Source organism: Equus asinus, chromosome 16 (assembly GCF_041296235.1).
Source record: "Equus asinus isolate D_3611 breed Donkey chromosome 16, EquAss-T2T_v2, whole genome shotgun sequence".
NCBI classification, from domain to species: domain Eukaryota; kingdom Metazoa; phylum Chordata; class Mammalia; order Perissodactyla; family Equidae; genus Equus; species Equus asinus.
The window spans coordinates 21,056,802-21,083,925 of NC_091805.1; the positions used below are offsets into that span (position 1 = coordinate 21,056,802).

A 27,124-nucleotide genomic window follows, 5' to 3' on the forward strand; every position below is an offset into this window, starting at 1 on the left:
ATAGCATAGTGGTTAAGTTCACGTGCTCTGCTTTGGTGGCCTGGGGTTCATGGGTTCTGATCCTGGGCACAAACCTACATACCGCAAATCAAGCCATGCTATGGCAGCATCCCACATACAAAATAGAGGAAGATTGGCACAGATGTTAGCTCAGCAACAACCTTCCTCAAGCAAAAAGAGGAAGATTGGCAATAGATGTTAACTCAGGGCCAATCTTCCTCACCAAGAAAAAAATCCACTGCTTATTCTTTAGTGGATATCATATTTACTCATATATATAATCCTCTTATCAATGAATAGTTAATTAAATCAGAGAAAGTTAGTTCTATATTTTCTATAAGTTTTAGCATCCCATATTTATAAAGATATGTAGTAAATGCTCTTTACTTATCACTGATCTTTTCCTTTTTCCTCTCATCTTTTTCTTCTTTCATCTTCTTTCTTTATCCTTGATTTCTTTCTTTTTTGTTCTTCATTCTTCCTTTTTTTGCTGAGTTTCTTTCTCATAATTGAAAAGCATGAACCAACAAAGAACAACAGTAATAAGGAAGGGCTTAATGAATTTACATAAAAGTAAAGTTTATTGTAAAATATACACATATAGCTATAAACTAAATTTGGCCATATATTTTAGAAGGCTATTTCTTTTACTCTAGGCCCCAGAAATACCAGAAGAACAGGAGGAATATAAAGAGCACATTCCTGAAGAAATATGTATTTATAAAGCACCTATCTCAAAACCATGGGTTTCTTTGGGCAGTGAAAAAGAAATTGAGGAAGAATCGGTTAAGGAATCTACAAAGAAGGTCAGAGGCTTGAATATGATCTCCAGTCATTACCTCCCTGTAGCTGAACATCACTAATTCCTGAGGGATCCATAAGGTTTGCTATATCTGCTATGGGGATATGGTTTTTCTTTTGATAGAAGAATGGTCATTGTTTTAGGTGGGTGTTATGGGTTGAATTGTGTCTCCCCAAAAAGATATGCTGAAGTCCTAACCCCCAGTACGTCAGAATGTGACCCTATTAGGAAATAGGGGGGGCTTTAACCAATTACTGGGGTCCTTATAAGAAGACAGCTGTGTGAAGACAGAGACACAGGGCGAGCACCATGTCAAGAAGGAGGCAGAGACTGGAGTGGTGTATCTACAAGCCAAGCACTGCTGGCCATCGCCAGAAGCCACAAGAGAGGCAGGGAACAGACTCTCCCTCAGAGCCCTGAGAATGAATCAGCCCTCCCACACCTTAGCTCACAGGCCCAGCTTCCACAGCTGTGAGAGGATAAAGTTCTGTTGTTGGAAGCCAGCCAGTTTGCGGTACTTGTTCACAGCAGCCCTAGGAAACTGACAGTGGCAGAACAGCTCCTGAGAGAAGCCATTATGTGCAAGTGGTTTATTATGAAAGTGCTCCTTAAGAGAATAGGAAAAGCAGCAGGACAGACACGTGGCGGAAGCCCCGCGAGGGTGCAACCTCAGGCACAATTCTGGCAGAGGCATCTGCAGCCTGAACCCCTAGGGGAACTCTGAGGTGTACATTATGTCTCAGAGCTGTCCCAAACAGCAGCAAAGGAGATGGGCTTACGGATGTCTCCAACCAGCCCATCGTTGATCAAGACGTAAACTGCCAGTCACTTCCTGTTCCTTGTACCTGCGGGCAAAGTTGTCCGGATAGCCCCAGAGCAGTCCTCCATGGAAAAGCAGTGGGTGGTGGCCACGGGAACCGAAGGCACACGAAGCTGGAGGGAGGCAAACATAGCAGACACAGAGATCTGAGAGGATCTGGGCAAAGCACTGGCATTGTCTACCCAACATCCATTTTTCTCCAGGGACTTGATTATGTTTTCTTTACTCCTTACACATGTTACAGATTACATATATGATTTCTCGAAAACGGCATCAATTTGGTGCACCAATTAAGTTCAGTGACCAGAATGCTTCCAGTGTAAAAGACGCCTATATTGAATGTACAGCCTACCCGGATAAAAATTTTACCCTTAGGCAACTTGAGAAAGATATTGGCATGCAAGTAGTCCCCGAAGTCAAGGACATAAGTACTCAGACAAGATGGTAAGTTTGTGATGGGTTTATGTGTTTTCAAAGGTAATTACAGTAAAATCTAGCACTGTCCATGATTATTTTGAGAGATCTGTATAATAAATAGAAATAGATTGACAATGATGACATAGAGCTCCACAGAATAATTCAATTGAGAAAGATCTAATCACACTCAACAATGTCTTTTAAGATCTTAATACGGGCCGGCCAGGTGGCATAGTGGTTAAGTTCCCGCACTGCGCTTTGGTGGCCTGGGGTTCACAAGTCCGGATCCCAGGTGCGGACCTAGCACCACTGTTAGGCCACACTGTGGCGGCATCCCACATAAAATAGAGGAAGATTGGAACACATGTTAGCTCAGCGACAATCTTCCTCAAGCAAAAAGAGGAGGACTGGCAAAAGATGTTAGCTCGGGGCCAATCTTCCTCACAAAAATATCTTAATAGGAAAATGAGATACAAGTAAATAAGACTGTAAAGACTGTGAAGTGGAAGAATGATGGATGCTGCTCATACTTACCGTACTGCTTTCAGAGAAGGGGCCCGGTCACCTCTGCCTGGAATATTACCGTTGGCGTCTAACTGCGCTGTTCTACCACTTGAAGGATCATTCTTACATATCAAATCAGGTTGTGTTACTCCACTGCCTAGGTGTCTTCTTTGGCACCCCATCACATCCAGAGCCCTTGGGATGGCATATAAGGGCCTCGTTCCTCCATGAGGAGGCACTGTCTGCCTCTCCAGCCTTGTCCCCCCTGTTCCCAGCCAAGCCCTCTGTGCTCTAGCCCCAGAGCTGCTTCCAGCTTCCAGAATACCTGCTTTTCTGCATCTTTCTGCCTTTGCCCATGCTGTTCCTCTGCATCAAATGCCTTTCACTGCCTTGTCCACCTGGGGGACTCCTCTTCACGCTTTAAGTTTCAGTTCAGTGCCCCCTCCTCTGTGATTTCCTGGAAACGCCAGATAGAGTTGATCACCCGCTCCTCTGTGTCCTCGCTAGAGCTTAGAGCTATCTTTATCATGGCACTGTCAGCCCATATTGCACTCATTTGCTTACCTGTTTGTCTGCCTGGGGTCCAGAACACTTTGAGGCTATAAACCATATAATTATACACAATGCTCTTAATTAAAATTTATCAAGTGAATGAATTGGTGTGAAATGGATTGCCAAGGGACTGCTTTGAGGACTTGAGCCAGGCTTTGAATGTTGTATAAGTGTGAAGATGTGTTTAGCTAAGCCATACATTTTTTGTCAGGATTTTAAAAAAAGCTTTTCATTTTGAAATAATTTTAGATTTATAGAAGATAAGCCACAAATGTTGAATATGATTTGGGGCATAGAGAAAGGGAAACAGCCCCTATTATTAAAATGACCTGAACAGTTCAAGGGAGTGGGAAGAACAGAGTTTGCATGGACCACGAGGAGACCTGCCTGGGTAGAACGGAGGGAGTGGCAGAGGTAGACAGAGAAATGGGTTTTCTGCGGCAGACAGTAGGGAACTTTGGCAAGTTCTGAAGCAAGAGAGAGAGAGAGACAGGGTGGTAAGGCTATTAAAATAAGATGAACCGGGCAGTATGTATTGAAGAGCAGTGAAAAAAAGCTTGGAGTTGAGGAGATTGACTAAGTAGGAGTCTGCTGTTGTTAAACCAGGTAAAATGTGACCAGTGTCTAAAGTAAAGTGGTGGCAGCAGACCGAGAGGAAAAGGTGGAAAGGAGATGTGCAAATACAAAGTGCTGTAACTCCCATCATTAAAACAAATAAACAAGAACGAACTTTCTTGACCTCTCCAGCTCTTCCCTAATTTCTCTGCTTGTCTTTACAACAAAACTCCTCACAGCGATTATCCACACTTTTTAGTTCCGCTTTCTCTTCTACTATTCTGTCTTGAGCCTACGCCAGTCTTAACAAGGTCACCAAAACCTCCAGTAGTCTAATTTTCTAATCCAATTTTCAGATCTCCTTTCTCCCCTTCTCAGCAGTATTTAACATGGTTAACCATTTCTCCTTCTTATAACACATGTCTTCTTGGCTTATGGACAACACTCATGATACCCCTCCTAACTCACTGGCAGTTCCTTTTCAGTCTCTTTTACTAGATCCGCCTCTTCTCAACTCCTAAATATTAGAGAATCCCAAGGCTAGCTCCTTTTGATCTTTCCTCTAACTACAATTAATCCCTGGGTGAATTTATCCAGTCCTATGACGTTACCTGTTATCTGTTTGTTGATGGCTCCCAAATCTATGCCTTCAACCTCAATCTCTCCCCTGAACTTTACACTCATTTACTCATCTACCTCCTTGGATGTCTAATAGGGCTCTCAAATTTAAAATGCCCCAAAACAACTTTTTTTCCATTGGGCTTCCTTTATGCATCCTTTCCCTCCTACATTCTGTTCTCCATGGAAGATCCAGAGTGATCTTGCTAAAATGAAAGTCAGATCACGTCACTGATCAAACTCTCCAATGGCCTCCCATCCTGAAGGAACCTGCAAGGCTTCATATGATCTGGATCCCCTTTTCCCTCTTCCCTCATCTCCTACAATTCCCCTGGCTCATCCATTCCAGCCACACTGGCTTCCTTGTTCCTTGAATTCACCAAGCATGCTCATACCTAATGTGTTCATGCTTACACTAAGTTCCTTTACATAGGCTGCTCTTCCCTCAGATATCTTTAGGGCTTATTCCCTCCTTCCTTCAGTTCTCTGCGTGAATGAGGCATCCCCAACATCCTAGACAAAAGCAACCACCCTCGTTACTATCTATCTCTTACTCTATTTTTCTTCATGCTACTACCATCACTTGACATGTATTTGTCATTGTCTCTCTTCTCTCAGCTTCTCCTCACCACCACCCCCCCCCCACACTTAAAATTTAAGCTCCATGAGACAGGAACTTTGCCTATTTTGTTTACTTCTATATCCTAAGCTCCTAGGACAGTCCTGGCACATATTTATTAATTGGAGGGGAAAAAAGGAATGGAGGAAGAAAAGGAGGAGAAGAGGAATTGAGTTAAGGAAGAATGTGAAGAATGGATGACTGACTTGAGTTCAATATTAGGAGAAGAGTGAGAGAGGCAGAGACACGGAGAATTGAGGTCAGAGTGTGAACTGTAGTACAAAACATGCTTTTCATACCTGTGTAAACCAACAAGTCAGAAACCATGAAAGTGCAGTGTTAAAGTCAGGACACACACACATAGATACCAAGGGTCAGGATAAGAAATGGGTCAGAAACAAAGGAGGCAGATGAACAGACAGACCAGAACCAAAGGAGGTGAAGAGAAAGACAAGGATTGGTGGTCAAGTCTTGGCAGTGAATTAGGACATCACAGATCCGTAAATACCAAGAAGTAGGAGCAAGACAGGAAGGAAAGAGGTGATACATTAGTACTAAGAAACTTAGATTTTGAGACAGATTCCTAAGCCAAGTCAGCCAGAGACTTCTATGTTCCTGCCAGTTACAGAAAAGTGACAAGAATGAGTCAACCAACGTAGACTCAGGCGGTAGACTCAGAAAAGGACAGTGAACTTCCAACAACTAGGTCCCTAACCACAGGACTTGCATTTAGTAGGCGCTCAATGAATGTTGACTGATAACAATGGGCAATTGTTTCTATGCAAATGGAATTAATAGATGAGAATTAAGGGCAGGTCTTGACCCATAAAATATTTTAGAAAAAATAATAAAAAAGAACTCAAATTGTTCAAATCTAGGTGACTGGGAGAATGCTGGTCCTTCTTAATAAGATCAGGAAATTAGCAAGAGTAGCTCATCTCAGGTGGATAAGATGGGATATATGATTGTGATAGAAGAAGTGAAAAAAAATCAAAGATAAGATTCAAAGAGTAATGGCAGTGAAAGCAAATGCCTACAGCGTTCTGACCATGTCCTTGGCATTCTTGTACGTACTCTGCACATGTCAACCCAGTTAATCTTCATAACCGCCCTCTGAGGTAGACACTATCCCCATTTTACAAATAAAGAAACTGAGGCAAAGAGAGGCTGAAAATGAAAGCTCAATGTTTGGAACATAATTGAAATCTGAAGCAATAATGAATAGGTTTGCTGAGAAACAACAAATCACATTTAAAGAAGAAGAGTAACTCTTTGTTGTTGCTACTTTGATGAAACCACCAGATGCCACATAATCTCTTTCTTAATCCTACCTAGAGGACACTAATGTGGAATAGACATTAAAAGGTAAAGCTAAGATTTGAACGTGAGTCTCTCTGGTTCCTTTCTTTCCATCACTTTGCCTTCTGTTATGGATATCGATCCAGGCAGGGAAAAAAGAATGAATTGTTTAATAAATGTAAACAAAACTCTCTTTACCCTTCTGTTTGATGACTCTCTATTTAATATATTTGCCTCTCACAGAGATATTTTACTGACATTTATTCAGGAAACACTGGTTAAATGAAACAATTTTTTTTGAGCACTTAGGATGTGCTAGGCGCTATTTTAAAAGCATTGCATGTTAATTGCACCTTCAATCCTTAAAATGACTCTAAGAACTAGGTACTTTAAGAATTTCACTTAGAGATGGAAAAACAGGCACAAGGGTGTTGAATAATTAGCTCAGAGTCACAAAGCTAGTAAGTAACAAAGCAGGCTTCAAAACCAGGCAGCTTGTCACCAAAGTGCACACTCTTAACGACCATGCCGTATGACCTCTCCATAGCCTCATGCTCTAAGACCAAGGAGCTCACCCGTCTAGTGGGTGAGACTGACAAAGCCCAGAGGTACAATGGAACATGATATGTTCAGGTGTGGAGGTGAGCGCTGATTGCAGACTGTATGGAATAAGCTTTCTTCCAGAGATCATGTTGCCATCTTTGCTAAAATGTAAATTGTTCCTAGTTTTGTGTATTTAGAGCAGAGTTTCTCAACCTCAATACTACTGACACATTGGGCCCCCCTCTGTTGTGGGGGCTGTCTTGTGTGCTGCAGGATGTTTAACAGCATCCCTTCGCTCTACCCACTAAATGCCAGTAGCATTTCCCAGTTATGACAACCAAAAAGTTTCCAGACATTTCCAAATGCCCTCAGGGTGTGGAGGTGGGGCAGGATTGCACTGGTTAAGAAACCCTGATTAAATGAAATGAAGAGAGAGAATGGCAAACAAACGTGGCAAAATGTTAACAATTGATGAAAATGGCTGAAGAGTGTATGGGAGTTCCTTATACCCTTCTTACAACTATTCTGTAAGTTTACAATGATGTCTAAATAAAGTTTCTTAAAAATAAGACTTTGTTGATTATGTTGGACAGAAATACTCAAATACTTTGACTAGCAATCAATATTAATTGTCTAGGATAAAGAAAAAATTCAATGTATAGAATTTAAATATAAAATAATATCCTAATATTGTCACAGACAAACTTTTGGCCTGTCATGATCTATCTTTCCTTCTCTTTGATCTAATTTTTGGTATTCAATTTTCTTTTAATATATTAGGACATATCCCAAAAATGCTATTATGCAGTATCATCCAAGAGAATTTTCAGAAGAGGAAAAAGAGACACTTGGACAAGCAAAGTCTTTGACTGATTTTCTTAACAATGTATCCATAAGGTAAAAATTATATATTAAATTTTAAAAATAAAACACAAAATATATACGTTTACTTATAATAATAGGTCTTAAAAAACAACTCCATACATGGTGTCTAGATAGAAAGTATGAAGACAGTTATCAGATATGCATGAGCATATGGCACGTTCTACAAATTCTCAGTCTTTCTTTCCCTTCTGTTGCTAAGCAACATCCTAGACCTTCCAAGCTAGGGCCACACCAAACAGTGTCGACTGGAAGATGTGTACAGTTGAGTGGGTGAGGATGTTTTCCTAATGGCAAATTAGCAATTATATATTTGCCATGATTTGTTTTATTTAAGTCTTTTTCTCCACTCCTTACTCCTCTTCTTAGCTTCGTTGACTTTTATAGGATTACAAAGATGAGAATAATGTGGATGTTGAAGATGATCATTATGATGATGATAGCTAAAAAAAAAATCTTTGTAAATGAGAACCTGAATTCAATTCAGATGTACTTTTTGGATATGTCACCCTTATCCCTCATTCCTGTGTTGCTGTCCCTCTTATTGGATCTGAAAGAGAAGTGTCTTCAAAACACCGCCTACACTGATACTAGGACTCTAGTGTTTCTAAATGAGAGAGAGAGAGAGCTTGACAAGGTCGCATCAAGTGGATATCAGAGTTCAGAGAAGTAGAATCAGTGATGGACAGGTTTGCCAGTTGTACCCAATAGGTTGGTTTCCATTTCTTTCCATAATTAAATTTTGGTGGTCAAGTTCATAGATAGCCAAAGTTAAGCTTTTTTATTTTTCACATCATTAGTTCTTTCAAACTGGATTAAATGTCATGAAAATAGGTATGTCTAGAGAGAATCTGGTTCAAAATTCATCAGTTTTACAAGATTCAAAGAGAGTGCATTAACTATTTGCCACCCACTCACAGGAAGCATGCTGTAGTTTTTCCTTTGTGGGCAACGCGAAAGAAACAAGAATACCTAAGGTTTCTTTTTCTCTATGTCAAAATTAAGTAATTATTAAAAAATTTCCTGATATGAACTTTAAAAATGAGAAGTCTATCTACGTAGCATCAATTTCCAGGGAGTAAATGGCCTATAGCCAATTCTAAGTTATCCACATCATATATTATCTTAGGTCCTGGGCTTTTATTCTTTCCCTTAAATTGCTATGCTTAGAGAGAGAGAGGAATACAGTTCTCTCCCTGAGATGTGTGAAGGAAAAGCCAGAGCTATAGAAGAAAGAGAAAAATTGGTACAGGAATCACAATAGCACTGATCAAAAATAAAGAAGAAGCCCGTGTTTGGGGCCGGCCCGGTGGCGCAGCGGTTAACTGTGCACGTTCTGCTTCCGCGGCCCCGGGTTCGTTGGTTTGGATCCCGGGTGCGGCCGTGGCACCGCTTGGCATACCATGCTGTGGTAGGCATCCCATGTATAAAGTGGAGGAGGATGGGCACGGATGTTGGCTCAGGGCCAGGCTTCCTCAGCAAGAAAAGAGGAGGACTCGCAGTAGTTAGCTCAGGGTTAATCTTCCTTAAAAAAAAAAAAAAAAAATGTCATTGCCATGCTTCCCATTCTAAAACTGTTTACAGTTTATTTAAATTTTTGAAATTAATATAAGCCCTTTTTTTTCCCCCCCAGAAAAGAGCCCTTTTCGAAATGAGTTCTTTCTTTCTCATAGAATTTTATCCAGAACGAATCTAAGGGAAGCATTATTTGCAAAACAAGGAAATTGAGAGGAGAGCGAGAAACTTCCATGCGGTTCTCAAAGCAAAAAGAAGCTTTCATTTTAGGGTTAAAAAAAACCAATGATACTCACGGGCTTCAACTCGGACAATACTTTTGTCAGCCTCCAGTTCCTCACTCTCAGGAGCCACGTGGTGGGGTGCAGGGAAATCAAGAAACAGAAATCCAGAGAGGAGGCGCTGGTGTCACTTCTCCCTTGCGAATTAGTTCCCCGTTCAGGCTGAGAGGGATGGACGAACAAGGGGATCAGAGCAAAGGCCCCGTCTTTACCTTCTCTCTTGGGAACTCCTTTCTCATTCAGGCTGAAACAGAAAAGAAATAAGATTTTGAAAATTCTAACAAATCCTTCTGCTTGCAACGGGATTAAAACCTTAAGTCTCCAGGGTGTGAACCTACCCTCCACAGGGTTATTCCGACTTTCACGTGCATCTTGTAAAAGTGCAGGTGCTGACGGAGGAGGCCTGGGGTGGAGCCTGGGACTCTGCATTTCTGACAGCTCCAGGTCATGCTGAAGCTACTGCTTCTAGGAAATGCTTCTAGTTTGAAAGATGAAGTACAAGAAGAATTTAACCAAGAGTATTCAATTAAGCAGTGAGTGGTAGTGTTAAGGCTTAATTACAGAGGTATTAAATGGCACGTTTGTTTAACTACGTTTTCAGGAGTATCTGTTATTATATTTAGTGTTTATGTTTTAAGTGTCTAAATAAAGCAGTTTTTTCTTATTTAAGGAAATTCATAATTGAGAACCACTCTTTCAGCTTACTACACCTTTTAAAAAACCAAGCTATCCGGACTTTCAATCATTAGGATAAAACCGTGGGTGGCATTCTGATTGTGGGAAAGCTCCTTGAAGCTTTGGGAGTGAGCTGAGCTTTCAAATCTTAGCACACAAAGGAACAATAAACATTATAGTAACTTATAGTAACTTTTAAGACAGGAGCCTCTCTGGGCTGGCCCCATGGCTGAGTGGTTAAGTTCGCACGCTCTGCTTCCGCGGCCCGGGATTTCGCCGGTTCAGATCCTAGGTGAAGACATGGCACTGCTCATCAAGCCACGCTGAGGCAACATCCCACATGCCACAACTAGAAGGACCCACAACTAAAAATATACAACTATGTACCGGAGGGCTTTGGGGAGAAAAAGGAAAAATAAAATCTTTAAAAAACAAAAGACAGGAGCCTGTCAAGCCAGGGTCCCTAGACTATAGAGATGAGTCCAGCACTCAGGTTATTTCCTAAAGAAGCAATATGTATATTTTTTTCTTGAGGAAGATTCACCCTGAGCTAATATCCATGCCAATCTTCTTCTATTTTTTAGTACATGGGCCACCAGCACAGCATGACCTCTAATAGAGTGGGGTAGGTCCACACCCAGGGACTGAACCCAGGCCACAGAAGCAGAGCATGCCAAACTTAACCACTAGGCCACTGGGGCCGCCCTTAAAGAAGCAATATTAGCATTTTCAACAAGATAATTCTTCATTTTCGGGACTGTGTCATGCACTGCAGGAGGCTTAGTAATGGAATTAATTACGTTAGCATCTCCCAAGCATTGTGACAGCTAAAACCACTACCACTGCCGCCACCACCACCACACATCCGCGTGCGTGCCCACACACACCCTCACACACACACACACACACACACTTCTAAACTCTGAATCTCCCCTTAGGAATCTCTTATTTGTTGTTCTGAATTTTACATCTATCTATATATACAATCCCAATTATATATTAGTATAATATTTAGTATATATTGTCATTTGGTACTGAATATGGCTAAGAAAATTGCCTTTTCTGTCAGTTTGGGTTTCAGGGAGCAAATGAGACCAAGTTCAGGGTAGAGCTTTACTGAGGGTCACACTGTGAAAAATAAGAGAAGGGGAAGCAGGATTGCACCGGGAGAGCTTCACACAGTCTCAGCCAACCCAACAGGGAGCTGCGGCGTGACCACGGGCTGTGGAGGAGTCCCCATGAGGCACAGCTGGCCAGGCCTGGAGTCCCTGCAGCTGTCACCCTCCGTCCTTGGCCTGGGGAGAGCACAGCCTGGGCTTGAAGACCGAGACAGGTCATGAAGCTGCTGTAGGCTGTCAGCTAGCCACATCCTAGCAGGCGAACAGCAAGTTCTTAGAAGTTCTCAGCAGCACACTGCCGTGAATTTTTTCTCAGTCATTTATTTCACGTGGGGTTAATCATTAGTTACCAAATATAATTGAGAATACTTTTTTCTTTTGGTATAAATGAAGTAGGAGCTGCTGAAAGGCTTATCATTGAATACTAAAATCCAACATCTTAATTGCTTTCTTCCCCCTTTTTTACAAAATAGTGTTGAAATAGCCCTGCAGCAAAATGAAATCATGAACACGTTTATTGATGACTGGAAATGCCTGGCAGAAGAAGAAGGCACCTTTGGTGACAAGACCGATACCCACCTGAAAGAGTACCAGTCCTTTACCGACCTTCATAACCTAACGGAGAAAATGATCACCTGCGTCTCGTGGCATCCCGTCATCTATGGTGAGAACGAAATGGCTGTGACGCCCTTTTGTGATGGCGTTGCAATAGTCTGCTGCGTTTATATGGAAAATTGCAAACTCGCTCAATTTCAATAAGCCAGCTTCCATTTGCTGAGAGCAGGCACCCACCAGTGCTTTCCCCACCTTCTCTCAGTCACGTGTCCTCCCACAACCCTGTGGGACACGCAGTGTGGTCTCTCCTTCACAAGGAGAGGACCAAAGCTCAAGTCAAGAGAGTGACTGGCTCTGTCACCCAGCTGGTGCAATGTTGAATCTGGATTTGACTCCGGCCTGTTGGACCCCCAAGGCTGACTTCATTCCCACCCCACCCCCTCACCCATGACACTTGGCCACTCTGATTACCGGCCAAGAGAGGACACACCTCCTTTAAAGGGCTCAGCAGCCAGGGGAGGTAGGAATGTGTGAAGCGGAACCCTGGAGAGTGGCCGTTGTCCTCTTTCTTCCTCCTACCCTCTGCCACATTGGCCCTTTGCTCACAAAAAACCAAAACATTTTTTTCTTACTAAATCTTCAGAGTCTACTGTTTATTTTGGACTAAAAGTACATCTCAATTTGGACCAGCCACGTTTCAAGTGCTACGTAAGCAACATGTGGCTGCTGGCTGTCATATTGAACAGGAGCACTCTAAGAAAACTCTTGGTCCCCTGTGGAATATTTTTACTCAGGTTTCATCAAAACGGAAAGGAACAGGGACTATGTAGAAAAGCAAAACCTAAAAACACTTCTCTCTGTGCAGTCACTGCAGATTTTCACTTCTGATTGTGTTTTCATCAGGGCTAATAGCAGTGTCAGTGGCTGTACGACTCTCCTTTGAAGACAGAGTCCACTTTTCTGGTAAATTATTGCTGCAACCATCACTGATTCTTTTCTGGAGCTTCTCCGATCCCATCCATCCTCAGGTAATCAAAGGGAGCTGTCCCCCAAAGTCTAAAAACCTCCAAAGCTGCTTTCACGTGTGTCTTTAGCACTTATGATCACTTAATGTTGTAAACCCTTACAAAGTTAGGTTTTCTTCCCTTCAGAACTTGTCATCATTCAAGTTGAGCAAAACTAAAGTTTATGCTTAGTTTATTGCAAAGGTTTATTGAACAAATCAACAAGTCCTCGTCAAAAAAGATTGTAAGAGGTATGTTTAACCTATTTTGAAAAGCAAACTCTTTTGTGGGCTTTATTCAAATACTAGTTATTGAAAGGCAAATAGATTTTAGCTTCGCGCTAATCCCCTCAATTCCAAGACTCACCAGTAGGTGACGGTAATAAGTAAAGATGAGTTTGTGGGAGAGCAATGGGCAGTGGTGGGGACCGTGGCCTGGAGAGCGCACAGCCCATCTGTGAGGACAGATACTCTTCAGTTCTCTTGTTGCCAGGTGGTCCCACTTGTCAAGAGAATCCAGAAATCTGGAATTTAGTGCAAAATCTCTCAATTTTTAAATAGCTCAACTAAAACCAAACCCAAACACATGAAAAACCCCCACTCGAACCAAACCAAACCAACCACGCAGCAATCTAAATAAAATAAGACTGAAGGCTAGGTCTGCTTCATCTGGTTCTATTTCCATCATCTGCTCAAGAAGAGTGCTGCTTGGGAGGAGGGTGCTTTATAGTGTTAGATTATGGTTTTTTCAAAAATGTACTTAAATATAATAATATTTTGTTTCTCTAAAGTATTGTGTAATTAGGGCTTTCTCTAATAACCCCTAGGTCCCCTTCTTCCTCCTTCTCTAATTCATCTGAATTAAGGCAGTTTTATGGTAATAGATTCTGGATGCTTTAATTATTATAGACCCGGAGATCAAAAGGACAGTTCTTTAGTTCTTCTTATTAGGCTGTAACCATGGGCCCTCTAGGACCAGTTCAACTGACCCCATCTTATTAAAAGAGTAGTTAAGAGTGGTTTTTCAGGAACTGATACCCCTTGTCCAGTTCAGGCCAGTTGATACCACCAACCCATCAAGTGGGCCTGTGCAAATGCCTGATAAGTGACCTTATTGACATCAAAGGGCTGAAAACTCCACCCTCAGGTCATGCTAACACCACCCTTTTGTGAACATGCATCCTCTCAAGAGCCATGAAGTTTGACTATGCTTGCGCAGATCATCAATTACCTCACTTCTCCTTACATCCAATCATCTTTCTCCATGCTTCAGACTGCCCCGCCCTTCATCCCATAAATTTTGCCCCAAGCCCTGGATTGGGGAGGCAGATCTGAGAGCTGATGCCTCCTGCCTCCTTGCAGATCCATCTAGCAATAAAGCTGATTTCTTTTCCCAAAAGCTGATGCTGTAATAATTGGCTTTTTAAATTCACGTCAGGTGGGAGAATCCCATTTGTGCAGTAACAAGCTTACTTACCACAAAAATGGTGCCATTATCTCACCAGAGTTTTCCAACATTTCTACTGTTATAGAATTACCCTCCACTCAATGCCACGGAAGTGAGGCTGAAATAGAAAGAGGAAAGAAAGGCCCTTTTTTCCTCTGTCTTTTTTTTTAATTTGAGTTCATGATAGTCTACATCATTGTGAAATTTCAATTGTACATTATTTCTTGTCTGTCACCACATAAGTGCTCTTCTTCACCCCCTGTGCCAACTCCTATCTCCCTTCCCCTGGTAACCACTGAACTGTTTTATTCACCCATGAACTTGTTTATATTCCACATATGAGTGAAGTCATCTGGCGTTTGTGTTTCCCAATCTGGCTTATTTTGCTCAGCATAATTCCCTCCAGGTCCATCCATGTTGTTGCAAATGGGATGATTTCATCTTTTTTTTAATGTCTGAATAGTATTCCATTGTATATACATACCACATCTTCTTTATCCAATCATCAGTCAATGGGCACTTGGATTGTTTCCATGCCTTGGCTATTGTGAATAGTGCTGCAGTGAACATAGGGGTGCATATGCTACTTTGGATTGTTGATTTCAAGTTGTTTGGGTAGATACCCAGTAGTGGGATAGCTGGCTACCCATATGGTAGTTCTATTTTTAGGTTTTTGAGGAATCTCCATAATGTTTTCCATAGTGGCTGTACCAGTTTGCAGTGCATAAGGGTTCCCTTTGCTCCACACCCTCTCCAACATTTGTTATTTTTAGTCTTAGTGATTAGAGCCATTTTAACAGGTGTAAGGTGGTGTCTTAATGTAGTTTTTATTTGCGTTTCCCTGATGATTAGTGATGTTGAACATCTTTTCATGTGTTTCTTGGCCATCTGTATATCTTCTTTGGAAAAATGTCTATTCATATCCTCTGCCCATCTTTGATTGGGCTGTTTGTTTTTTTGTTGTTCAGTTGTGTGAGTTTCTTATATAGTATGGAGATTAACCCCTTATCAGATAAATGATTTGCAAATATTTTCTCCAAATTGGTGGATTGTCTCTTTGTTTTGATCCTAGTGTCTTTTGCCTTGCAGAAACTCTTTAGTCTGATGAATCCCCACTTGTTTATTTTTTCTTTTGTTTCTCTTGTCTGAGAAGACATGGTATTCGAAAAGATCCTTTTAAGTTCAGTGTCAGAGTGTACTACCTATTTTATCTTCCAGGAGTTTTATGATTTCAGGACTTATCTTCAAGTCTTTGATCCATTCTGAGTTTCTTTTTGTGTATGGCGTGAGATAATGGTCTGCTTTCATTCTTTTGCATGTGGCTGTCCAGTTTTCCCAACACCATTTATTGAAGAGACTGTCTTTTCTCCATTGTATGTTCTTGGCACCTTTGTTGAAGATGAACTGTCCGTATATGTGCAGTTTTATTTCTGGACTTTCAGTTCTGTTCCATTGATCTGTGTGTCTGTTTTTGTATCAATACCATGCTGTTTTGATCACTATGGCTTTGTAGTACATTTTGAAGTAAGGGATTGTGATGTTTCCAGCTTTGTTCTTTTTTCTCAGTATTGCTTTAGCAATTCGGGGTCTTGGGTTGACTCATATGAATTTTAGGATTCTTTCTTCTATTTCTGCGAAGAGTGTCATTGGGATTCTGATTGGGATTGCATTGAATCTGTAGATTGCTTTGGGTAGAATGGACATTTTCACTACATTTATTCTTCCAATCCATGTGCATGGAATCTCTTTCCATCTCTTTATGTCATTATCTATTTCTTTCAATAATGTCTTATAGTTTTCATTGTATAAGTCCTTCACCTCCTTAGTTAAATTTATTCCTAGGTACTGTATTTTTTTTGTTGCGATTGTAAATGGAATTGTATTCTTGAGTTCTCTTTCTGTAAGTTCATTATTAAAGTACAGAAATGCAACTGATTTTTGTAAGTTGACTTTGTACCCCGCAACTTTACTATAGTTGCTAATTATCTCTAATATTTTTCCAATGGATTCTTTAGGGGTTTCTATATATAAGATCATGTCATCTGCAAACAGTGAAAGTTTCACTTCTTCACTTTCTATTTGGATTCCTTTCTCTTGCCTAATTGCTCTGGCCAAAACCTCCAGTACTATGTTGAATAAGAGTGGTGATAGTGGGCATCCTTGTCTTGTTCCTGTTCTCAGAGGGATGGCATTCAGTTTTTGCCCAGTGTGTATGATGTTGGCTGTGAGTTTGTCATATATGGCCTTTATTATGTTGAGGTAATTTCCTTCTATCCCCGTTTTGTTGAGTTTTTATCATAAATGGTTGTTGGATCTTGTCAAATGCTTTCTCTGAATCTATTGAGATGATCATGTAATTTTTATTCCTCATTTTGTTAATGTAGTGTATCACATTGATTGATTTGCAGATGTTGAACCATCCCTGTGTCGCTGGTATAAATCCCACTTGATCATGATGTATGATCCTTTTGATGTATTGCTCTATTCAGGTTGCCAATATTTTGTTGAGGATTTTTGCATCTATGTTCATCAGTGATGTTGGCCTGTAGTTTTCCTTTTTGGTGTTGTCCTTGTCAGGCTTTGGTATCAGAGTGATGTTGGCCTCATAGAATGTGTTAGGAAGGCTTCCATCTTCCCTCATTTTTTGGAATAGCTTGAGAAGGACAGGTATTAAATCCTCTCTGAAAGTTTGGTAGGATTCCCCAGGGAAGCCGTCTGGTCCTGGGCTTTTATTCTTTGGGATGCTTTTGATTATTGTTTCAATCTCTTTACTTGTGGTTGGTCTATTCAGATTCTGTATTTCTTCTTGATTCAGCTTTGGGAGGTTGCAAAAGTCTAAGAATTTATCCATTTCCTCTAGATTGTCCATTTTGTTGGCATATAGTTTTTCATAGTATTCCCTCATAATCTGTTGTATTTTTGTGTTATCCATTGTAATTTCTCCTCTTTCATTTCTAATTTTATTTATCTGAGCTTTCTCTCTTTTTTTCTTTGTAAGTCTGGCTAAGGGTTTGTCAATTTTATTTATCTTCTCAAAGAACCAGCTCCTTGCTTCATCGATCCTTTATACTGCCTCTTTTGTTTCAATAACATTTGTTTCTGCTCTGATTTTTATTATTTCTCTCCTTCTGCTGACTTTGGGCTTTGTTTGTTCTTCTTTTTCTAATTCAGTTAGGTGTAGTTTGAGATTGCTTATTTGGTATTTTCTTGTTTGTTAAGGCAAGCCTGTATTGCTATGAATTTCCCTCTTAATATGGCTTTTGCTGCATCCCATATGAGTTGGTATGGTACGTTTTCATTTTTATTTGTCTCCAGATATTTTTTGATTTCTCCTTTAATTTCTTCAATGATCCATTGCTTGTTCAATAGCATGTTGTTTAGTCTCCACATCTTTGTCCCTTTCTCAGCTTTTTTCTTGTGATTAATTTCTAGCTTTATAGCATTGTGATCAGAAAAGATGCTTCTTATTATTTCAATTTTCTTCAATTTATTGAGGCTTGCCTTGTTTCCTAACATATGGTCTATCCTTGAGAATGTCCCATGCACACTTGAGACGAATGTGTATTCTGCTGTTTTTGGATAGAATGTTCTATACATGTCTATTAAGTCCAACTGGTCTAGCTTTTCATTTAATTCCACTGTTTCCTTGTTGATTTCTTTCTGGATGATCTGTCCATTGATGTGAGTGGAGTGTTGCAGTCCCCTACTATTATTGTGTTATTATTAGTATCTTCTTTTAGGTTTGTTAATAGTTGCTTTATGAACTTTGTTGCTCCTGTCTTGGGTGCATAGATATTTATAAGTGTTATTGCTTCATGATGGAGTGTTCCTTTGATCATTATATAATGCCCCTCTTCATCTCTCTTTACCTGTCTTATCTTTTTTTTTTGCCCCCCAAGGAAGATTAGCCCTGAGCTAACTGCTGCCAATCCTCCTCTTTTCTCTGAGGAAGACTGGCCCTGAGCTAACATCCGTGCCCATCTTCCTCTACTTTATATGTGGGATGCCTACCACAGCATGGCTTGCCACACAGTGGCTTGTCTGCACCCGGGACCTAAACTGGGGAACCCTGGGCCGCCGAAGCAGAATGTGCACACTTAACCGCTGCACCACTGGGCTAGCCCCTACCTGTCTTATCTTGAAGTCTACTTTGTCTGATATAAGTATGGCAACACCTGCTTTCTTTTGTTTGCCATTAGCTTGGAGTATCATCTTCCATGCCTCCCATCCCTCTGAGCCTGTGTTTGTCATTGGAGCTGAGATGTGTTTCCTGGAGGCAGCATATTATTGGATCTTGTTCTTTAATCTATCTTGCCACTCTGTGTCTTTTTATTGGAAAATTCAATCCATTTACATTTAGGGTGATTGTCGATATATGAGGGCTTAATGCTGCCATTTTATCACTCGTTTTCCAGTTCTCCTGCATTTCCTTTGTTTCTCGTCCTGTGTATTTTAGTCTACCAGTTATGTAGTTTTTTATGATGAGTTTGTTTGTTTTCTCTTTATTTATTATTTGTGTCTCTGTTCTGATTTTTTGTTTGGTGGTTACCATGAGGTTTATATTCAAAATCTTGTGTATAAGATGGTCCCTTTTCTGATGACCTCTTATTTCCTTAGACTAAACCAATTCAGTCCCTTTCCTCTTCCCCTCCTAAGGTGTTTTGCTCACATCTTATTCCATCTTGTGTTATGAGTTTGTGGTTAAAATGACAAGATTATCTTTGTTTTTGGTGCTTTCCTTCCCTTTGTCTTTAATGCTATATTTGATTATTTGCTATCCTGCTCTGATTGTGTCTACCTATTTATATCCTTACTCTGTGCTTTGTAACCCCTTTCTCCCTTTTATTCAGGTATGAGGGCCTTCTTGAGGATTTCTTGTGGGAGGTGGGGTCTCACGGCTATGAACTCCCTTAGCTTATATTTGTCTGGGAAAGTTTTTATTTCTCCATCATATCTGAAGGATATTTTCGCTGGATAGACTGTTCTTGGCTGGAAGTTTTTGTCCTTCAAAGATTTGAATATGCTATTCAGGTCTCTCATAGCCTGTAAAGTTTCTGCCGAGAAATCTGCTGAAAGTCTGATAGGGGTTCCTTTGTAGGTTATTTTCTTCTGCCTTGCTGCCCTGAGTATTCTTTCTTTGTCATTCACTTTTTCCAGTTTCACTACTATATGCCTTGCAGTAGGTCTTTTTGCATTGACATATCTAGGAGATCTGACAGCCTCTTCCACATGGGTTTCCATCTTCTTCCCTGGGTTTGGGAAGTTCTCTGCTATTATTTCTTTGAACAAGCTTTCTGTTCTCCTTCTTGAATACCTATAATTCTTATGTTGCATTTCCTAATTAAGTTGGATATTTCTCAGAGACTTCTTCATTTCTTTCTAGTCTTATTTCTCTCTCCTCCCCTATATGGAGCATTTCAACATGTCTATCTTCAATTATGCTGATACACTCCTCTGTGATGTCCACACGAGCATTCAGGGAATCCATATTTTGTCTTATTTCTCCCATTCATCTTTAATATTTCTGATTGATTCTTCTTTATAGTTTCAATCTCTTTTGTGAAGTAGCTCCTGAACTCATTGGATTGTTTCTCTATATTCTCTTTTAACTTGTTGAGCTTTTTTATGATACCTATTTTGAATTCTTTGTCATTTAGATTACATATTTCTGTGTCCTTAGGACTGATTTCTGGGTACTTGCCATTTTCTCTCAGGTGTGGAGAGCTAATATAATGTTTGATATTGCTAGCAGGAGTGGCTCTGTTTTTACACATCCTCATGTTATTTGGTCACATTTACGCATATCGCCACTGGGTAGGGGTCAAGAGCCATGTATTCTGAGCCATCTGCCTTCAGCAGAGGTCCCAGGCAGTGGAACCAGTCTGGGTGGGTAGGGGGAGGGGTGTTTCTCCTGTGTGCTCTCGGGGTTTTCTCCCTCTGCCCTCACTATCTGCTCTCCTGGGATGTTAGCTTGATAAGGTGACCCCCTGTGAAAGCTTTCACCCAGGTAGAGAGCTTCCCTCTAGGCTGCAAGGGCCCACCAAGAATCCTTGATGTTCCTGTGAACAAACATCCTCTCCCCTGTTCCTTCCCTCTCAGAAGCCTCCGCAGTCTTTAGGGGAGGGAGTGAAGTTTTCTCTTACACTGTTCCATCTCCTCCGAGGGGGACTCCAGCCTCTCTGCCCTCTGTTGTATGGCTGCATGGGTCTCTCCAACGTTTTTTGTGTTGTGTTTGGGTGTCCTCTGTTGGAGTATGAATGTCCTTTTTTGTTGCACATTGGAGGGGAGAGGTTACTGGGAAAACTCACTCTGCCATGATGTGGACATCATCCTCCTTTCCTCTGTTTTGAAGAATATCTTTAAAAAATAATAATAATAATTTCTTAAAGAAATAATGCAAATGATTTATTTTGCCTTTGTTCTAATCAAAACTATAAGAAAGTATTGGAAATTTTTATTTTCAAAATAGAGGTTTCTCTAGAATCTACATAGTACCAAATAAAACAAGATAATTCACCTCAGTTCCCATGTGAAAACTTCAGCCCAGTGGTGGTAAACCAATGGCCTCTGGGGCCTGTATTTGTGGTTGTTATGTTTAAAGGAGAATGGGAATCATGCAAGTGTTTTGCTTGGTGGTGATAAAGTAGTGACAAAGTCACATAGGTGACTTTGGTTAATATACCTGTTCCTTCACACTTGTATACTCCTTGCAGGGCTGCCTCCCTACCCTCTAGGCACTTGAGTTTGTTCACCTTCTGGGGTGTGTATTATTTTAAAATTTGAAATATTATCACTGGCAATACTTCCATCTTCTCTCACTCAACACATTTCATTTTTTGAGTGCTCACTATGTGCCAAGCTATGTACACAGGAGGGAGCAAGACAGAGAAATATCCTGCCCTCACAGAGCTGACCTTCCACACTTTTCAGAAACACTCGTTTCATAGTCTTTTTGTTCATAAAAAATTATAACCTGCCCCACCAATGACCATGGGGAGTAGAGGAGGGGAGACCTGGGTCCCCTTGAGAACACACCTGCTCTCATATGCATGGCCAAGGTCCATGGTAAAATTCAGCAAAGCACCTTCCAATCCAGAGGTAGAATTCTGGTTGCATTTTTAATGGATAGCTATAAAATTAGACTTTTGATTGTCACAACATTTTCCCTCCATAATCTCAATAGATTTTCTCACTCTTTCTTGAATTTGTGGGGTTTACATTAGTTAATGCTGGAGAGCCCAGATGACATCTTCTGCTTCAAGTTCTGTCCGAGTGACCCTAACATCATTGCTGGAGGCTGCATAAATGGGCAGGTACTTATGGACTTTTTTTCAGGTATTTATTAATTTAGACAACATTCTGTACACATTTTGATGGTAGTTTTTTTAATTTAAGGATTCATTCAGCAGAAGGAATCCATGCCGATTGTGTGCCCGTCACCATGACGGGAACTGGAATATAAAGTTGTGTTAGACATGGTGTCAGGGTTTGAGGTGTCTACAGGGTAACCCAGTTATGATAACAGGAATGAAACCGGGTCAGATCTATTTCCGTTGCTGGAAAGAACCACACATTGTACGAGATTCTACAAAAGAGCAAAAACCATGAGAATTAATACTTCTTGGTCAAGAGGCCTCTTCTGAAACTTCCCTGGGGATAGGAGTCAGGGGATGATCCAGTCTTTAAACATATATTCACTGGATGTGAATTTTTGCTTTTTTCTTCTTTCCCTTTTGAGTTATCAAACTCCTATAAAATTTAGATCCTAGCATCCAGTTGCCTGTTTCTCCAAAAAAGCAAAACAACTTGTTTTATGATCAGAGTTTAAATTCATGGTGATCCAGTGAGTTTGACCATTACAAGCATATAGGGTCTTTTTGTGTGTGGTAGGAAAACTTCCTTGTGGTTGAAATTTAAATGTCTGTAGCGTCCACACCTGTTTATCCAGAACCAAAACAACCAGGAAATTTTCTCCCTCAGCTCTGTTCAATAATAAGTAATGGTCATAACGATGACCCGAAGCCCATCCTCCAAGTCCTGCAATCCTGAAATGCCTTTTTCACTCATTATGGAAGTAATACAGCTTTGTTTTAGAATATTTTAGAAAAGCAAATGGCAAAAATAAAATTCTGTAATCCTGACATTTTTTTGTTAACATTTTAGTGTACTGAAATGACTTTTAATCAATGAAAATTAATCTAGTTTCGTGTTGCATATTCTACTTTAATCTGATTTTTCCAAAAATGACCATCCATGTGCACGCAAATTCGGAGTTGGCTGTAATATTTGATTAAATAGAAATGATCATTTCTCAGTCTTTTTGGAAAATTGGGTGTTTGTACTTAATTTTGGAGAACAGGCTGTTTTGGGTCTAAAGCTACTGTCCCCCAAATCATAGCACATTCCCAAAGACAAAGGAAGAATTCTTCCCAAAGCAGAGGGAATTGCATGATGTTTATCTTGGATTTAACAAAATACTAGCATTTATAAACACAAGCACAAAAATCAAAGTGCTGAAAATACTTTTATAGAAAAGAAAACTTTTTTGATATTAGCTTTAAAAGTTGCTGACTTACCTAAGGTGTAGGCTAAATTTAATTATCCCCCAGGGTGATTGATTTATCAGAGTGCATACCAAAACCAGTAAATTTCTAAAAATCTTTTAAGACCTAATTAGCTGTTTCCTGGAAATATGTTGTAATAACATTTATTTCTGTTTTAGATTGTCATGTGGGATATTACCACACATGCAGATCGCATAGAAAACATCAAGACAGGTGGTAGCAGAAGTAAAAAAGTCACACTCAAGGTTAGCTTTCTATAATTTTTCATCTGCAAGTCTTTCCATTTCAGGAGTTTATCAAAAAGTGCATAACAGAGATGCCAACTAAACAAAGACTCAGTAGAGAAAAAAAGTATTTTTTCCCAAGCCTTCCCATCTGCTTGTGGGCATGTTCTGAATCACTTTTATGTAGGCTCTTGATTAAAAACACCACCAAACAGGTCACAGGCTGTTAAGTTCTTTTTTGTTGTTATTGTTGTTAAATACAATGAAGGGACCAAGTGATTTTCCTATAGTGATGTAATTGAAAGAGTCCTGGACAGTAGGGCCATGTATACAGGGTCTGGATCATAGTACTGTGAATTTGGACGTGTCTCTTCACCTCAGCAAGCATCAATTTTCTCATGGATAAAATGAAGGAGTTGCAATCCTTTCGAATAATAATATACTGCGATTTTGTGAAGCTGTGGATTCTGCCAAGAAGGTTGGGAAAAGATTCCTCTACTCCCAACTCAGTACTTACTCACCATAGTGCACTCTCCACCCCCAGTTCTTCAACCTGAACATCAGTGGGTATCTCACCAAGCAGCAGTGGGATGTGGCTTTCTGTGCATGCAAAGAAATACCCCTTCAAAGATGGGATCTTAGGGCTGGCCCAGTGGCGTAGTGGTTAATTTCACACACTCCACTTTGGCCCAGAGTTCACGGATTTGAATCCTGGATGCAGACTTACACACTGCTCATCAAGCCATGCTGTGGTGGCATCCCGTATAAAAAGCAGAGGAAGATTGTCATGGATGTCAACTCAGGGACTATCCTCCTATAGCAAAAAGAGGAAGATTGGCAACAGATGTTAGCTCAGGGCCAATCTTACACACACACACGCGTCTACACGTGCAAAAACAAAGATGAGATCTCACTATTCTTTAGGGAGTGGGTCAATAATTCTTGTTAAGTTACAAATAAAATCTTAGACTAAGCTGAAGGAGAAAGTAGATAGTCTTATTGCCTAAATATACAATACATAGAATTACTAATTTACATTTTTCCTTGAACTGGTATTTCTCCAAGTTGTTAATTTTAGTTGGAATGATGAGTAAAGAATGAGTTCATTCATCAGCTCTCTGAAATTAGCACATAACTTTCTGTTAACATTTTCAGCCTATGTTTCTCCTTGAACCAGACAGTAATAAGGAAGCAATGTATATCAGGCACTGTGCTGTCTCCTCAATAGAAAATGGACATAAGCACGTGATTACAGATATTCATTGGCTGCCCGACACATTTGAGGTGAGTTTTAACAGCTTCATACTTTTCTCCTGCTGGATTGTAAAGTTTTGGAAGATTTTATTCAAAGAGGATGTTTCAGGTCAACAATTCATTTACATTTAAATTATGAAATGACCAAGAACTCGGCATCAAACAGTTGTGTCACTGTTGTCAGACCAGTATCTGACTTGGGGATGAGAATAAGGCCAATGTTTCAACTCCAATGGCTTATAAACCACTAAAAAATGTAGGTGGTGTCAACATTGATATAATACTACAGTGGAGAAGAGAAGGGTTTGATATGTAAAAATAGAGTACAAATATTTCACACCCTTAGACTTTGTGGATTTAAAATGTATGATTTCTACTATTTGGAGCAGGCACCTTGAGGATCTGTGACATGTAGTCATGTGTCATGAACTGAGTGCGCCATGAGGGAGGTAGATGAAAATTAGCTGTGCAGTGAGTGAGCCCAGCTGACTGCCCAGCATCTGCACTGAAGTTTGGCTTTGTGGTTCTGTACTAGACTCACAAAGACTTGCGTCTGTGAAACTGGTAACTGGTTAGCTCCCCAAATGCGTCTCTCACTCAAAGACACTAAGGATCTCCTATGTGCTTTGAGGAGTTAACAAGTGAGAATATCAAGGAATATTCTGAAAAATTAGGGTTATAAAAGGCAATTAGCCCTTCAGGGTATTCAAATGGATTATGCAAACAACAGTACTTTAAAAGTTATAAAGGACTAGAATAAATAGCCCAGATACAGTTTCTGTTATTTATAAAAGTTTAACATATGTAATGGAAGTTAAAGCCCAAGAGAAGGAACTCCATTTTAACTCATGTCATACACACAAATTAATTCAGATAAATTGAAATGGAAATAACAAATCACAGGAAAAATACAATAAATTGGAATAGAATATCATATTGCTGGAATGGGCCTAGTTTTCTAAACTAACTAATGTTGAAAGAAACTGAAAACATACACCTGTAAACTTCTAAATTAAAAAATGAAAAGTAAATAACCAAATGCAGGGAAATGTTTGCCCCAAATATGGTAAATACAAATTTACACTAAATAAGCAAAAGACATAAACTGAAAAACAATTAGTAGAAATACATGAAAATCATTCAGCCTTGTTAATATCAAAGAAATTAACAACGAAGCAACAATAATGTGCTGTTTTCAACCTATTTAATTTTTAAATGAAAATTTCAAATAATACCCTGTGTCAGGATGAAATGATGAAATCAGCAAACTGTTGCTAGTTCTAACATACAACTTTTGGAATATGATTAGTCAATGTAGTTCTTAAATCATCCAAATTTTCAAACTTTATGACCAGTAACTCAAATTTTAGGAATTCATACAAGGAAATAATCCAATTTGTGTCTCAAGATACAAAATTACACGCATACCTTGACAATGTCAAAGTGTATCCATGAAAGAAGATTGGAAAAAAATATAAGGTAGAATTATATTTTATTTTAAAACCTTCTATTTTCCAAACTTCTGTAACATTATTATGTGGTTTCTTAAAATCATTAAAACATAAAACCCCATGGCAGGCACATCTCTGGGGTCTGGCGCTTCATGCATCAGGGAAGGCTGGGTAGAGGAGAGCCAGCGTGGGTTCTGGGTTATTTGTCAGATCCAGGGGAAGTTGGCAGCCACTCTCCAGCCAGAAGGGGTTCATGCTGCGGTGGTGTCAACCAGGTTCCCCGGGTCCCATCTCCTGGGATGTCTGCAGGCCTTGCCAGAGCAGCACTTGTATCCCTCCCACTCCTACTTTCACTATTTCTTTGCTGCTGAAAGCCCCACCTTTTCTTACTATTTTGCTCAATCGGTCCTACCAAGCAGTAGGGAATCCGGGAAACTCCTGTTTCCCCATTGATTCGAGAGTGGCCCCTTCATAGGTTGCCACAGAAACTTTCACCGCGTCTGAGGGCGAGCTGGTTGGAATTTTGTACCTTCTAGGACCCTGAGGAGTCATGAACCCTCATTAGACTCCCATGTGCTAGCAGAGCAGTGCCCCTAATTACTGAAAGATGCAAGCGCCAAGGCATGAACTGCATGCTGTTGGTGTCTAATTTAACCCTAAGCCTCTTTTCTGTTGATCTTACCTGCTTGAGCTCCTATGTTCGGCTCCGTAGTTAATAGTGAAAAAGCGAAAGAGCCTACATTTCTAATAATAATAGACAATGAAATTATGATATATAATCTATATATTACAAAGCTATAAGAATGATTTATGACTGCATAGGTAAGTGTTCAAATTATATTAATTGAAAAATCTTAGGATAGAAATTTATATGCATGCTAATTAAAACTATGTAAAAATGTTTCTGTAAAAAAACTGGAAAAGAATATATGGCAGAATTATGTTTGATTTTAAAACCTTCTATTTTCTAAATTTCTGTCATAGTGTTATATTCTCTAAATAAAAAATTAAAGAAGGAAAATTTTAAAATGTAAAAAGTTATGAGAAAAAGGTCATTACCCTTCTAGGTACATAGAACTTACTTATTGCATTTTTAAAAAATAGATTAACAGAATGGGTACTGTCTTTGAGAATCGAAGTGGAATATGCTGTCAACTTGTCACCTGTTCAGCAGATTGGTATGTCTTATTTTAAACAGTTCTTAATATGTTTTCATACAATATATTCTTTTTCTTAGATGCTCCTAAAATCATTGTCTCTGTTCCTTAAATAATCTTTATTGTAACAATTAAACCTAATGTAACTAAAGGACAGAATGTTAGAGATTGCTGCTGGTTAAAAAAATCTTTTTATAGATACAAATATGTTGTAAAAAGAAGAATTAACTAAGATTCATAGTTGATAATGTTGGATAACATTATCCATA

At 39.8% G+C, this 27,124-nt stretch overlaps 1 protein-coding gene across 2 annotated transcripts in view; it reads left to right on the forward strand.

The window, feature by feature from the left end:
* Positions 1-27,124, forward strand: part of DNAI3 (dynein axonemal intermediate chain 3) — a 94,435-nt gene that overhangs the window by 27,936 nt on the left and 39,375 nt on the right. For both annotated transcript variants that reach the window (XM_014830133.3, XM_070486744.1), the window contains exons 6-14: positions 657-806; positions 1,867-2,066; positions 7,510-7,626; positions 11,674-11,864; positions 12,659-12,783; positions 21,429-21,518; positions 22,928-23,014; positions 24,149-24,277; positions 26,803-26,876. In XM_014830133.3, the coding sequence (XP_014685619.1) occupies positions 657-806; positions 1,867-2,066; positions 7,510-7,626; positions 11,674-11,864; positions 12,659-12,783; positions 21,429-21,518; positions 22,928-23,014; positions 24,149-24,277; positions 26,803-26,876 (1,163 nt within the window). The remainder of the gene's footprint in view (positions 1-656; positions 807-1,866; positions 2,067-7,509; positions 7,627-11,673; positions 11,865-12,658; positions 12,784-21,428; positions 21,519-22,927; positions 23,015-24,148; positions 24,278-26,802; positions 26,877-27,124) is intronic.